Source organism: Mytilus trossulus, chromosome 7, assembly GCF_036588685.1.
Source record: "Mytilus trossulus isolate FHL-02 chromosome 7, PNRI_Mtr1.1.1.hap1, whole genome shotgun sequence".
Classification (NCBI taxonomy): domain Eukaryota; kingdom Metazoa; phylum Mollusca; class Bivalvia; order Mytilida; family Mytilidae; genus Mytilus; species Mytilus trossulus.
The window spans coordinates 28,533,091-28,548,253 of NC_086379.1; the positions used below are offsets into that span (position 1 = coordinate 28,533,091).

A 15,163-nucleotide genomic window follows, 5' to 3' on the forward strand; every position below is an offset into this window, starting at 1 on the left:
TCTAGTAACAGAAACTGCTTCCCGTTTTTTCACTAGTTTGTGTAGTCTTTGAGAAAAAAAATACAGGACACTAGTGGTACCCTATGGAAAATGCATTATGAATAATTGCGCTCTTGTAACCTATATAGACAAACTATGTGTATAAAGATCCTGGTCAACACCCTTGATTTTGAATCTTAACAAGGTCTACATTTTTATACAAGTATTGTAAGCTTTATCATGGATACAAGTACATTTTTTTGCCATTTTTAGCTCACTTTTCTTCAATTTGTTTTTTCGATTTGCAAAACTTGATATTGTAAAATAAGAAACTATCCAACATTTACATTTCTGGTGACAATTAATATTAGCTGTGTTTTTATATTCTAACTCACTAAAGACACAAAAATAAATTGCTAAAAAAAAGTTAGTTTTACAGTATTTTTACAAATATTGACAGGATAAGGTCAAGGATAACACACAAATAATAGGCATGAATGAAAAAATAAAATCATGCATTTTCTACTATTATGTTATGTCTAACATTACATTAAAAAATTCACATGATAAATAAATAACGACATACTGTGATCCCCAAGCAAATACATAGTGCAAATTCAACAGGGGCTATAATCATGATAATACATGTATGTGAAAAAACAATTATCTATGGAAGTGATCCATGCAAAATATGTGCTAAATCACTCACTTTCAAAACTTGAGAAAATCTCTACATTCAAATACAACCCCTATGATTTTTTTTTAAATTACTGTAATAGTACATGCCAAAAATTTATTGTCACATATTTTTTGGGGTACAATGAAAGTTTCTGTCTACATCGCTTATAAACTATTTCAACATTTCAACTTTGTAAATATATGGCCAGAGTAGCCTAACATATTGGGGGAATATAGATGTAAAAGCATATACGGTACTAACTACTGTTAGTTAAAAACTGACTACCAAAAACAATACATGTACAAGTAAATACAAATCTCTAAGAATATTATTTCTGACAAGACTTCACATATAAATTCACAAACAGCATAAATCTTTAAAAAAAACAAAAACAAAATATCAATCGTCAACTATGAGAAAAAAAATACATTGTAAAACCTCAAGGTAATAAATATTATTTTTTTATGATTTATTCTGATGTCTTTTGAACATTTGACATGCAGGAAATTGGAGGTTATAGTGTATATTGTCAAACAAAAAAAAAGTGCAAGGGAAAACAAGATCATATGTTGAATATAAGGAAGTTATAGTTTGAAAAACATAAGTAACATGCGAAAACTTGTAGATATCTTCAAATGACTTCATGCTGATCCAAGAACTCCTCGACATGCTTGATTAATTTTCCGATATACTTTTTGTTTTGTCTTACTCACCCATCAACGACAAGACATCAATACTTGTTCCCATATGAGAAATCCATGTAGATGGCAATTTGGAATCTATAGACTTTTGTCTCAGCGTCAGTGGGGATGTTTTTGGTGTTGATCTTCCCAAAGGCCCTTCCTCGTCATCAAAATCATACCCTTCCACTTTCAAATCATCTGCTTCGCTATGGGCGCTGGAGCGTTTAGAAAGTTTTCTTTTAACACTGTGTTTACTCACCATATACTTCATCTTGCTGAGTTTGGATCGATGTAATTTTTTGGGAGTTTTGGGTATTTCTGGAACAAGAATTACCTCCCCTGTGGATGATCTCCCTTTATAACTCGATGATCTTCTCAAATTTAAATATTCTTCCATTTCAGCAAGATCTTTCTCCTCTGATTCACTGTTGCTTTCATGTTCTAGAAGAGATGGACTGGACTTTCTTCTAGGAATGGGGACTTGCAGCAAATTATCTTCGTTTTCTTCTTTACCTGCAGAACTTTTCAAAACTATAACTTCCTTATTTTCAATAATTGATACTGGGTCCACGAGATTCATTTCGTCTTCGTGTTCCTCAAGCCATTCTGGGGGTCCCATCCAAATTTCTGAGTCTAGATCGGCAAAATTTAATTTACTTGTAGGAGAACTCCCTGATTCACCCCCCTGTTGAGCATTAGATAAAGTGACCTCACCTGTGGATTTGCGTTGTCCTTCACCAGTATCCGCCTCTACACCACTTCCAACACCACTATCGACAGAACGATTTTCTATGCTGGTCACAGGAACTGACAGTTCTTTGGTACTTCCTGCACGAACATTCCCTCCAATTTTTCCAAGAGATTTAAAACTAAATCCAATATCTTCTGGAAGCTTTTTAGTCGATAACACTTTTTTAATCCAGGTCCAATTAGAAATTTTTGACTTGCGCTTTGCTGCGGGTGACTTTGACATTTTCCGATCCATTTTCCCATTAGTATGATAAATTCCTTCTTGGCTATCATCTTCACCTGATTGTTCCATAATGTCGGATGGTATTTCAAGAGATCCTGTGGAAAAACTACGTTTGTGAATCTGAGCATGTTTAGGACGTTTCGGACTAGTGTCTGAAGATGATTCTAACGATTCACACGAATCTAATACATCAATGTCTTCAGCACTTGGACATCTTGGTCGAAAAGTCCTTGATCTTTCTTTAGGAGATCTTTTAAGTTTTGATTTCACTGGCAGTGAATGATAACCTGATGGGATTGTAATTTCAGTTTCAACAGCACTCTTTGCCTGCAAAAGAGTTTTTGTACTTTCCAAATAATCACATTTTTTCTTTAATTTGGAATTTTCATCTTTAAGGTTAGACAACTGTTCCATCAGTTTCACTAAATTATCTAAATGATCTAATCCAACACTCTGACGTAAATGACTTGGACTAGTGGAACGGTCCTTTCGTACTTTTGGTACCAATGATTTAGCTTGCTCTTGAAATGTCTTTCCTTGCTCTTCAAAAAATTCCAGAACATTTTCATGCTGACCATCTTCAATTTTAAATGGAAATCTTGACTTACTTTCTTGATCACTTTGATCATCTGACCTTTCCTTCTTTTCCTTGCCATGTCCCTGAATGTCTATGACCTTGGAAACAACAACGCTACCTTCTGCACCAAGTGCCTTTGGATATTCTTTACCCACAATTCTCTCAGCATCTGAATCTTTCCGTTGATCAGTGTCTGTCACAGCAGATGACAGAGACTGGTCAAAGGGTGAAAAGGTCATCTTGATTTCTCGTCTTTCCAGCTGAACCGAAGGAATGACCTTTCTTTCCGTCTGCTCAACACTGACATACAAGCGTTCACGATTTTCTTCATTTGGAGGTTTCTTCGCTGCCATTTAAAGACAGCCACATGGGTCTACATTTGACCTGAAAAGATAAAAAAAAAAAATTTAACTATACATTGTACATAAAATCAAAAGAAGCATATCCGTACTACATTGTACTACATTTGACCTGAAAAGATAAAAAAAAAAATAATTCAACTATACATTGTACATAAAATCAAAAGAAGCATAACCGTACTTATTTTCACTACAAAGAGACAAACTGAGTTGTCTTTTCCACAATTTATTGTGGCTTATATTTTACCTGCAGTTATATATCTTCCAATTTGTTCCAGTATAAATGTTCTTTCAATTTATCATTTTTAAATGATGATCCATGAAGGCTTAATCCTTAATCTACCAGAGAAAATGTTCTCATTCTTAACTAGAGGCTCTAAAGAGCCTGTGTCGCTCACCTTGGTATATGTGAATTAAACAAAGGAAGCAGACAGTTCATGACAAAATTGTGTTTAGGTGATTTTGATGTGTTTGTACATCTTACTTTACTAAACATTCTTGCTGCTTACAATCATCTCTATCTATAATGAACTTGTCCGTGTAGTTTCAGTGGAAAATGTTAGTAAAAATTCACAAATTTTATGAAAATTGTTAAAAATTGATTAAAAAAACGATAACTTCATAGGGGGTCAATTGACCATTTTGGTCATTTTGACCTATCTTTTAGTCTTAAATTGCTGTATATTATTGCTGTTAACAGTTTATCTCTATCTATAATAATATTCAAGATAATAACCCAAAACAGCAAAATTTCCTTAAAATTACCAATTTAGGGTTAGCAACCTTACAACCAGTTGACCCATTCATCTTAAAATTTCAGGGCAGATAGATTTTGACCAGATAAACAATTTTGCCCCTTGTCAGATTTGCTCTAAATGCTTTGGTTTTTGAGATATAAGCCAAAAACTGCATTTTATGTTCTATTTTTAGCCATGGCGGCCATCTTGGTTGGTTGGCCGGGTAAAAAAACACAAATTTTAAACTAGATACATCAATGTTGATTGTTGCTAATTTTGGTTTAATTTGGCCCAGTAGTTTCAGAGGAGAAGATTTTTGTAAAAGATATGGAAATTTACGAAAAAAGGTTAAAAATTGACTATGAAGGGCAATAACTCCTAAAGGGGTCAACTGACCAATTTGGTCATGTTGACATATTTGTAAATCTTACTTTGCTGAACATTATTGCTGTTTACAGTTTATCTCCATCTATAATAATATTCAAGATAATGACCAAAAACAGCAAAATTTCCTTAAAATTACCAATTCAGGGGCAGCAACCCAACAACGGGTTGTCTGATTCATCTGAAAATTTCATGGCAGATAGATCTTCACCTGATAAACAATTTTACCATGTCAGATTTGCTCTAAATGCTTTGGTTTTTGAGTTATAAGCCAAAAACTGCATTTTACCCCTATGTTCTATTTATAGCCATGGCGGCCATCTTGGTTCGTTGGCCGGGTAAAAAAACACAAATTTTAAACTAGATACATTAATGATGATTGTGGCCAAGTTTTGTTTAATTTGGCCCAGTAGTTTCAGAGGAGAAGATTTTTGTAAAAGTTAACGCAGGACGACGACGACGGACGACGACGGACGATGGACGCAAAGTGATGAGAAAAGCTCACTTGGCCCTTTGGGCCAGGTGAGCTAATAATATTTGCATTTTAATGTTACTGAGCCAATTTTATTTATATTCTCTAAAAGTCTTTTGCTTGAAAATCAGCTAACAATTTTTTTTTTAAACTGAATTCATATTATACACATGAAATTGACCAGTTTAAATTTTTTCTAGATAAACCCTCAATGTTCAAAAAGAATTGTTTATATAGAAATATAAACCACAATTAATTTAAATGTCCCTGTCTAATGGGTTAAATTCATTCTTTTTTTAGACCTGGAAGGCAAGAATTGTCATGTTGGTCCCATTTGTAAGGTCAACAAAGTCCATTACACTAACAGTTTTATTTTGACAAATGGTCATTTGTAAATGTCTATACATTGACCAAGAGTTCATTTCATAGACTTGTTATAATTGAATTTGTCATCCTCAATAAGTCATTATCTATGAGAACTTGTATAAATTTGAAAGTCAAATGAAGCCAAGATTTATTTTATCCAATCTACCACTTCCTTTCTTTTTTATGCTCTTAATTGATTATCCCAACTTTAAGCACAAGATAATTTTAAAAATACTTTTAGTCAAATGTATCAAGCTTGCCATAAAACAGATATTTATGAGGAGGCCTTTCTTAAGTACAAGAAAACCTTGCCAAATTTGTATTCTGATATTTCTATTGAGTGATGGTTCTTAAAAAGGTTTAATTGTTGAGATTTTTGGTTAACTAACAGGCATTGGTGGCCTTCTGCTGTTGTCTCCTCTTTGGTCTGGTTGTTCTCCTTTTGACACATTCCCTATTACAATTCTCAATTCTATTATTTTTTCTGCCTATTTTTTTGTTTGACAATGATGATGTCTCTCTCCTTTTGAACTCATGCTTTTTGATTTCTCTCATTTTATCTAACCCTCCAATTTAAAACAAATAGATATTTGAAAAAGATTTTCTTCAAAATGATAAAAATATGAAGTTTGAACAGAAAATTTAAAGTAAAAACAAGACATATGCAATACAAATTATAGCAGGGGCGGATCCAGCCATTTTAAAAAGGGGGGTTCCCAACCCAGGATAAGTGGGGTGGTTCAAATTGAACCCCCACCCCCCCACCCTTTCTGGATCAGCCACTGTACAATACAAATTATAGTAATATTTCCATTGGCAACTTGACATTAAGCAACCATCAATCAATCAATATATGACCTTTCTGTACCAGAAATATTTGTACTCAAGAAACCACCAAACATATAGTTCAACAACATATTTGCACATTCACACATTATTATTATTATGACAGACTAAGTATTGACAGTGTTTTGACCACAAATATTTTATATAATAGGATGATCTTACAAAAAGACCATTCTCTGTTTATTTATCATCCACTAAACAGTGTAATATTCTTTTATGTAAACAAAAGTGGGATTTAAGTAAATACTTAATAACACTTCATAGTTAATTGTCCCTGTTTTCATTCATCATTATGTTTCATAATGGTATGAACTTTTGATATTTTCTTCAAATAATGATGTTTTTTACATTCAATCAACAGGAATTTTTACAAAAAAAAACGATGCCATAAATTGTTTTGATATAAATTGTCTTACGTCGAGAGCCAGTAATTCAGTGGTTTACATTCATTGCTGTAGATCATATTTGTTTTTGTTCATTGCTTTATACATGATTTAGGCCATTAGTTTTTCTTGTTTGATTTGCTTAACATTTGTCATTTCAGGCCTTTTTTAAAGCTGACAATACAGTAGAAGTTTTGCTCATTGTTGAAGGCCATACAGGGAACTATATTTGTTAACTTCTATAGACATTTCAATTGGTCGCTGGATGAGAGTTGTCTCATTGGTAATCATACCACATCTTCCTGTTTGTAAAAAACTACCTTACAACAATTACTTAGACAAAATTCAAATCAATGTGGTATGCAGTATTCTGACAATATGACAGCTTGTAATTATATAAAGAGGCAATACTATTAACAACATCAGGAAGGATTCTGTATGAAAAATTTGAAGAAAATGATCACAGCGATATTGTTGATTGTGATATTGTTGATTGTTACATAACCTGAAATATATCACACAAAGTCCATAATCTTTAATAATTTCAAACCTACTAAGTTAAAGACCTCAAATTGTCACAGAAACTATAAACAAAACATTATGTATGATAATAGTTCTAATCGTCTAATACAACTATTGAATTAGAGGTTCATTGTGTCTTTTTTCTCTACCCTTAATGGAAATTATTAAAACCTCTGTGGAATTATTTATTTATTTCCGAAAAACCTTTTAAAAATGGTCCATTCAATTTTATTAAGCTCAATCAGCTGTACATTTTCAAAATGCTATAGTTCAAGAAAAATTTCCATTTCTTTAACTGCAAGACAAAAGTAATCTATTTTGATTTAAATCATGACCCATTTGAGAATTCTTTTTTACCAAAATAAGTTTCTTTCTACAAATTTACATCTTTATCAAACACTTTAGACAGTTTCAGGCTTTCCAATGTACTTTCAAAACCAATTTCACAGAAAGAACAAGTGAAACTGTGAGCTACTGCTCACTGATGATACCCCTGCCGCAAGTGGATAATATTAATAGTGTAAAAATATGCAAGTGTTCGGTAAACAGGAAGTTGTCAAGTGATCAATCTGAAAACGCATCACACGGTATAGCTGACTTAGATAAACCCTGAAACCAAATTTCAGAAATCCTTGTATTGTAGTTCCTGAGAAAAATGTGACGAAAATTTTCAACTTGGCTATCATGTGTAAAATCATACAAGTGTTCGGTAAACAGGAAGTTGTCAAGTGATCAATCTGAAAACGCATCACACCGTATAGCTGACTTAGATAAACCCTAAAACCAAATTTCAGAAATCCTTGTATTGTAGTTCCTGAGAAAAATGTGACGAAAATTTTCAACTTGGCTATCATGTGTAAAATCATACAAGTGTTCGGTAAACAGGAAGTTGTCAAGTGATCAATCTGAAAACGCATCACAAGGTAAAGCTGACTTAGATAAACCCTGAAACCAAATTTCAGAAATCCTTGAATTGTAGTTCCTGAGAAAAATGTGACGAAAGTTTCATGGGACGGACTGACTGACGGAGGAACGGACGGACTGACAGACAGAGGTAAAACAGTATACCCCCTTTTTTGAAAGCGGGGGTATAATGACGAATATTTTATAATATTAAGACATACTTAATGTCTGTTTCAACAATTCAAATTTGTAAAATAATCGGTCTGTAAAATAAAGATGTGTATTGCCCAGACAATAAAGATCAATGTCAAATCTTTAGTAATTCAAAGTTGATCTTTGGATACGTAACTTAGTCAGTATTTCATGATTTCATCTAGAAAAAGTCTAATCAAGATAGATTACAGTCTTTATAGGGTAAAATACAAATGGTTCAAACTCATTCGTTTTATAAAATTGATTTATAAATCCTTGAAAATGTTGTATTAAACAGAGTTTGTGCTCTGTAAACGTGTTTCTCCATATTTATTTCTCATTTGTTTAAATCAGTGAATTAAACAAAATAAATTTATCTTTTTTCTTTATTTAGAGTGCATCAAAAGTCAGTACTGATCTCTATCAGAAGAACTATTAGCTTTTAACCAGCAAAAAACTCTCAAGATATCAATATATATATTCAAATTTTTTAAAAGTACCCTCTTGACAAAAGGGGGGGGGGGGGGGGGGGGGGTCAGGTCAAAGCTCCAAATTTAAAGAAAAATCTCTCCCTTTTGACTACAGCCAGGTTCTTATAACAATTTCTCATTGTATAAGTTTCTTTCATTCATATTTTTTGCACAATACAACAACCTTACATGTTGGTTAGCTTACTAATTTCATCCACCATTCCATACATTTGAATGTTGATTGTAAGAATTTAAACATCTACCCTTAAAAATAAATATGAACAAAAAAAGTTAAAATTCAATTGCAAACCTCCCTATAATTAAATTTCCATGAGAAAATCTCCCACTTAATTTAAGAACTTGGTATTATTGAATAATATGCTAAAACTAACTTAATTGATAGGTGTTACTTATTTTTTAGTTTTCAAATACTGAATTGAGAAGAATATGTTCATAACAATTTTAATGTTAGATAATTTATTTTTTTTAATTGAGAAATAAAGTCTACATGACCAATTATTACAAGAGATACAAAAAATTCAATATCTGTTGTCCTTAAAACATATTACTATGCTTCCTAAATACAAATATTTGACAATGGTCAAAAATAGACAGTAAAAACTGAGTTCACTAAAAACGAAACAAGTAAAACGTCAACAAACTGGAGATGTCAAATAAATTCCTCATCCATAGTAGAGTAGAAATTTACTATGTATGGACCAGTTAATGTACCGTAAATAGAAGAAAAAATGTGAAAAAAATAAATAACTGACAAGCTTACCATGGTAGGTGTATTCAGGTTTGAATGACACATGAAACTTACATGGTGACATAGATGTCACTGTCTTGTCCATCATAAAATAGATAATAATTCTCACGCTATTAATTAACACAAAGATAGGGTGACAATCATGGCCTAGTTATTACCAAATTTGTGCTATGCTTCAAATAAATAGCTATCAAAACATTTGACTGCATCAATAAAATATCTCGTTTTTAAGCAATTAAATTTCCACTAAAATAAATATCCAGCAATATATAAACATTTCAAAAGAAAATAAAAGACAAATAAATATGTGAGTCACTATGACTGAATTCATAGGACTTTAATTACTTTCCCAGATGTGTTCATATATATGACCAAATATGACCCCAGTCTAACCTTAGGTTACTTTTAAACAAACCTTAGTGTAGAATTTGAACGAGAGGTTCATGCAGAAAATATAGGTCAAACTGATCCAATTTTCAGAAGATGATACATTATGTTTAATTAAATATTTTCGTATTTTTTATCAATTTTAACAATTGATAGCTTTTTTGTATACTAGTCCAACATCTTACAATATGAAAACCTCAGATAATGTGTATAGCAAAATATTATAGATGCAAATTGCATTTGATTCCTGCATTTTGATAGGTCAATATTATGAATGAATGTTTAAGGATTCAACAAAACTCAAAATTATTATGTCATCGTTTAGTTCCAAAACTCTTACAAAATGATAATGGGTCCAAACTATACACGCCTATAAAATGAATTGAATTCTTAAACTAAAAGGTTACATAACTTGGAAATTGTTAAAGAGTTGAGAGGACACACTATGTGACATATGCATAATTTTGCATAATTGAAACAAAACAAGTGCATGTGTATCCTGCATTTTGTTAAAATTGACAAGAATCATACTACAGATAATATACACATTCTTGCTATATTTAGTGTAGAGTAATCTTATAGAACATAAACTTTAAAGAAGAGTTCTTTCTTTAAAAAAAAACTTACTGTGGATTTAAAAAGAAACCATATTCTATCCACCCAAAATTTAACAATAAGTTTGAAAACTATGAAAAATGAAGAAAGTGCATGCAGCTACTGACAATTATAACTACCAATTAGGATCTGAAAACAATTCTTCTCCAAATAAAAAGTCGTACATAAAAAAAAAAAAAAACAACTCAAAAGTCTTTGGTTTGTCTCAGACCTGACAGAACCCATGGAAGATTCCTGCAGTTGAGGTTACAGCATGGTACTATGACATAGCCATAATGATAGAATAGGTTTATTGTCAATGACATGACAACCTAACAACACAAGTTACCTAAAGTGACACAGGTCACCTTAATGACAGTTCAACAACTGTCATCCCATGCAAAGATCTCAACTTTCCCAAATCCTGGCAAGTTGGGAATTGATTGGTGCAAACAGATACAATAAATACTTAGAACTTATTTTCTATCCCACAAAAATATGAAGAAGCAATTTTTATTGATGTGTTGAATAAAAATTTAGTTAAAACAGAAAAAGTCAAAGCAGCAACCACACTGAGGAGCTCCTTTAGAGTACAAAACTAAATATAATACTATAGCATAGACTGCAGCACTAATAGCAGTCCTTGAGAGGTTCTCAAAGTACTAATAATCCCTGAAATATTAAACTCTATTTTTTTCTCACTCCGATATCAGCCACTGAATTTTCTAAAAGCTGTCACTTGGAAATGTTATGAAGGAGCTCTCAAAGAAGACAAAATACAAAATATAAAAGCATAGCACATACTGCTACCACTTACAGTAGTCACTGACAGGGGTATCAAAGTACTTATAATCCGTTGATTATGAAACCACACTTCTTTTACTCTAATATTAGCCACTGAACTTTTCACTTTGCAATAACACAAACAGAAAAAGGAAATCTAGACTAAGTCCAACGTTCAAAATAAATCCAAAATTTGATTTGCACCAGTACTTTCCTTAAATAGTTCCACAACTAATATAAAATTAAAATGTCATTAAATGTTGCCTTCTATCATATGAAATTGCTTGTAGGTAAATATGAATTCATTTACAATTGAACAGGACAACAAAATCATCATGAGTAATTAATGATGAAATTGACAACCATATCTGTCCATCAAACCTGCAGCAATGTCAAATATCACCTGCCTCTTAATTAACAGTGTTAATTTCACAGGTAGTTACAACTAGCTGGTGGTTATAATAGATTTATGAACATATGTACAATATATTATATAATTAATCATAATTTTGGCATTCCCTTGTTTTATTGGGGAACAAAAGATCATCCTATCCACAACTTACAGAAAAAGCAATTACTATGAATAGTCATAAATAATTATTGTAAGTCCATTTGTCTGTTACATGAATTATTGCTAATTTTTCACTGTACTTTAATGTGTTTTTCAGTGCATATGACCTACTGCACTTGGAATGTACAGGTCTCTGGTAAAGGTTGACAAGGCTTTTACACATATTTTTTTTTCAATGAAAAATTATGCATTATAAAGGCAGATGTGGGGTCTACCTCAAAGAGACACAGTTAAGAAGATTTATGATCAATTTCAACCAGTTATAACTGGTGTAAATTTGCAAGACAACTATTATCCTTGATCTTATTCCCTCATCTACATACATTTTATTCATATCCGAAAAAATGAAGATGGAGTATGAGTGCCAATGAGACAACTCTCCATCCAAGTCACAACTTATAAAAGTAAACCATCATAGGTCAAAGTACAGTCTTCAACACTGGAAAACCAATGGTCTATAATCTATAGAAAAAACAAGAAACAAGAAACACTAACAAACAACAACTACTGTACATCAGATTCCTAACTTAGGACAGGTGCAAACATTTTATAGTATCAAGCCTTCATCCTTATCTAAAAGAATAGTGTAACATCAGAACATAGAAAGACACACTATAAAATATCAATTGAAATGGCTTAACTCAATCAAAAGAGCAACATGCATAATGGTCAGTCAAGTTAATCTGTGCTGAAATCTGTGTCACAAAAGTATTCAACATCACCATCACCCATCCAATCTACAAAGTACTCTTCACCAAAATCCAGTTCTAAAGTCAGTTGGGACCCTGTCTTATAAAATTGTTCAAACAACAGTACTGGTACATCATATTACCAACAATAGAGAATGTACCTCAAAAGCAGTAATATACTTTAAGCAACCTCAAAGGGGGTCTCATTGGGGGTTTTATGATCCTGGATCCCGCTTACTGTTTTGTCAGATTCCCGTATCCCGCTTACACTATGTACGCAAGCAATTCTCATTTTTTTGTCTTTTTCCGGGTCCTGCAAGACTTCATTTCCCGTTTTCAGGACACAATAAAGCGACTTTCACGTTTCACAATCAACAATCCTGCGTCACTCTAAGACCCCAATGAGACCCACCTCATAGTAGTGTCAATCATACACAATTGAACTTTTTCTGGTTCCTGTGGCATGGAATGCATTACAAGTTATTGTTATCACTAAATACCATTTACCTTTTAACCATCAAATGGTTTCATACCATACCAAAAAGACAGCAACCCAAAAAACATAAAGCATACAACTATAATGAGATCAACATATGACCTTCAAACACTAACAAGTGGCTATACTATGTCGAGACAAATCACCAAATCACCAAGTCTTACTCTGATTTTTAATTAACTAAACTTATAAAGAACTGCAATCAACTCAAATTTCTAAATCCCAATAAAAAATTGTTCAAAAGAAAATAGATGAAACTGCAGGCTCACTGATGATAACCCAACCCACCAAGGAGGTTTTTGAGTGATGAATCTGAAAAGTGTATCACACAGTATAGCCTACTCATTTAAACGTTGTAACCAAATTTCAGAAATCCTTATGCATGTATGATGCAGTTTCTGAGAAAGATGAAACTAAATATACATGGGATGGACAGATGGATGAACTCAGATGAACAGAGATAAAATAGTATAGCCTACTTTTTTTAAATTGGGGGTATTAAAAGAGAAGGCAAAGTAAAATGTATTTACGTAAAAACTAAAAAGATGAATCCAATTCAATCCAAAGTATACATTCTACTTTATTCATACAGGGATAGAGACAAATTCTGTAATTAACATGCGACAGCCACCCAACAGTAGAATTTGACACCTAACATTTACTATAGACCTTGTACTGACAACTAAATTTGTATGGTTGTGGTTATTTATGAGGCTTCACATAGTCCCACAATTTTTGTGGTTATCCAAAGACATTTTTCATTCATTCATAATCAACAAACAAAATTGTTTTCAGATGGTCTGATTCTTCAATATGTCATGGGCTGTACAGTTTCAAAAATCAGTGAATGATGCTAATAGAGGCTGAGATGCAAACAAAATTAAAAAAAATACCATAACTCATCCCATCTATAATACAATATATTCCTAGACATTATCTTTGATTAAATCAGTAATTAAATTATGAGCAAATAAATATGAAACATTAATTATTTTTTTTATAAAATTGTTAAGAAATAAAAACATAATCTCCTGTATAAAAATTACAAATTTCTTACCTGGTTTTAGAAAATAACATGATTGTGATTACACAATCAAAGTTCTGACTCGTACATTTCCTTACATCCGTTTTATTACCAAAACATGCCTTAGTGAGGATGTGGCTTGGCCTTGTGGCTTATAAGGTCAACTTTCAATTTATGACCTCAGATATAAAGTTTAGGGAGGAGAGCTAGTTAGTATCAATTTCTTTTATACTGACCATTCATAAAATTGGTCGAAATTTACATTTTGCACTTTAATCAAATTTTCAGGTGTTTACAGGTAACTAAATCAAAGATATTTACATCTATTTACAGGTAGAAATGTTAATGAAATTGATTAAGAATTCTATCCAGATACAATATTTGTTTGATATCTCTTTAAATTGGTTTGTCAGGCAATATAAGTTATTTTATCTCTCCAATAATAAGGAGAAAGAAATTCCTTATATGATGGGGTGCAGTGAGGTTTATACATACCATGACAGTGCTTGTATTTGTCTAGGATTGTTCATTCTAACTACAGGCGCGGATCCAGAGGGGGGTTCTAGGGGTTGGAAACCCCCTTTTTTTGGGACGATCAATGCATTTGAATAGGAACTTGTAATTGGACCCCCCCCCCCCTTTTTGTCCTGGGTTAGAAACCCCCCCTTTTAAAATGGCTGGATCCGCCCCTGAACTATTTGTTGTTGTTTTTTTTAAGTGTATGTGGGTTTTTTTAAATTTGTAATCTAAATTTTTGTTCTTTTTATAAGTGCATGAATGTGGGATTTTCAATTTGTAATCTAAACTGAGTCATGAGTATTGGGGCTATATCAATTTGCTTTTTCAATCTTTGTATCAAAATTTGTGGTTTTAAAAGACACTCATGACACAGTTAAAATTTGTATATTTGTCATTCAAAAAGTAAAATTAGTATATCAAAAATTTAAAGTGAGAGGGTTAGCGCTATAGAACCAGGTTTAATCCACCATTTTCTACATTTGAAAATGCCTGTACCAAGTCAGGAATATGACAGTTCTTGTCCATTCGTTTTTGATGCGTTTTGTTTTTTGATTTTGCCATGTGATTATGGACTTTCCAAATTGATTTTCCTCTGAGTTCAGTATTTTTGTGATTTTACTTTTTCCAATACTTAGTCTTATCAAAGATTCTGCTTCCCAGATGCAAAATTTCATCAATCTAGAAAATATGTTATATATTCTTGGACAGTGAGTGCTAGGATATAGGATATTAACTATTTATTTCACAATTCTTTTACATGTACTTATGATACAGAAATTCCAATTAAAGAAATACAGTCTATTTTA

The 15,163-nt window shown here is 32.2% G+C and overlaps 1 protein-coding gene across 11 annotated transcripts in view; it reads right to left on the bottom strand.

Annotated features, from left to right (window-relative positions):
• Positions 1-15,163, bottom strand: part of LOC134724881 (uncharacterized) — a 98,884-nt gene that overhangs the window by 32,214 nt on the left and 51,507 nt on the right. For 8 of the 11 annotated variants that reach the window (XM_063588193.1, XM_063588194.1, XM_063588191.1 and 5 more), the window contains one exon: positions 1,372-3,275. In XM_063588193.1, the coding sequence (XP_063444263.1) occupies positions 1,372-3,244 (1,873 nt within the window). In that variant the 5' untranslated portion in view covers positions 3,245-3,275. Of the gene's footprint in view, positions 1-1,371; positions 3,276-9,306; positions 9,361-13,871; positions 13,990-15,163 lie in introns of those variants that run through there. The other 3 variants (XM_063588198.1, XM_063588199.1, XM_063588202.1) reach the window with 3 other exon arrangements.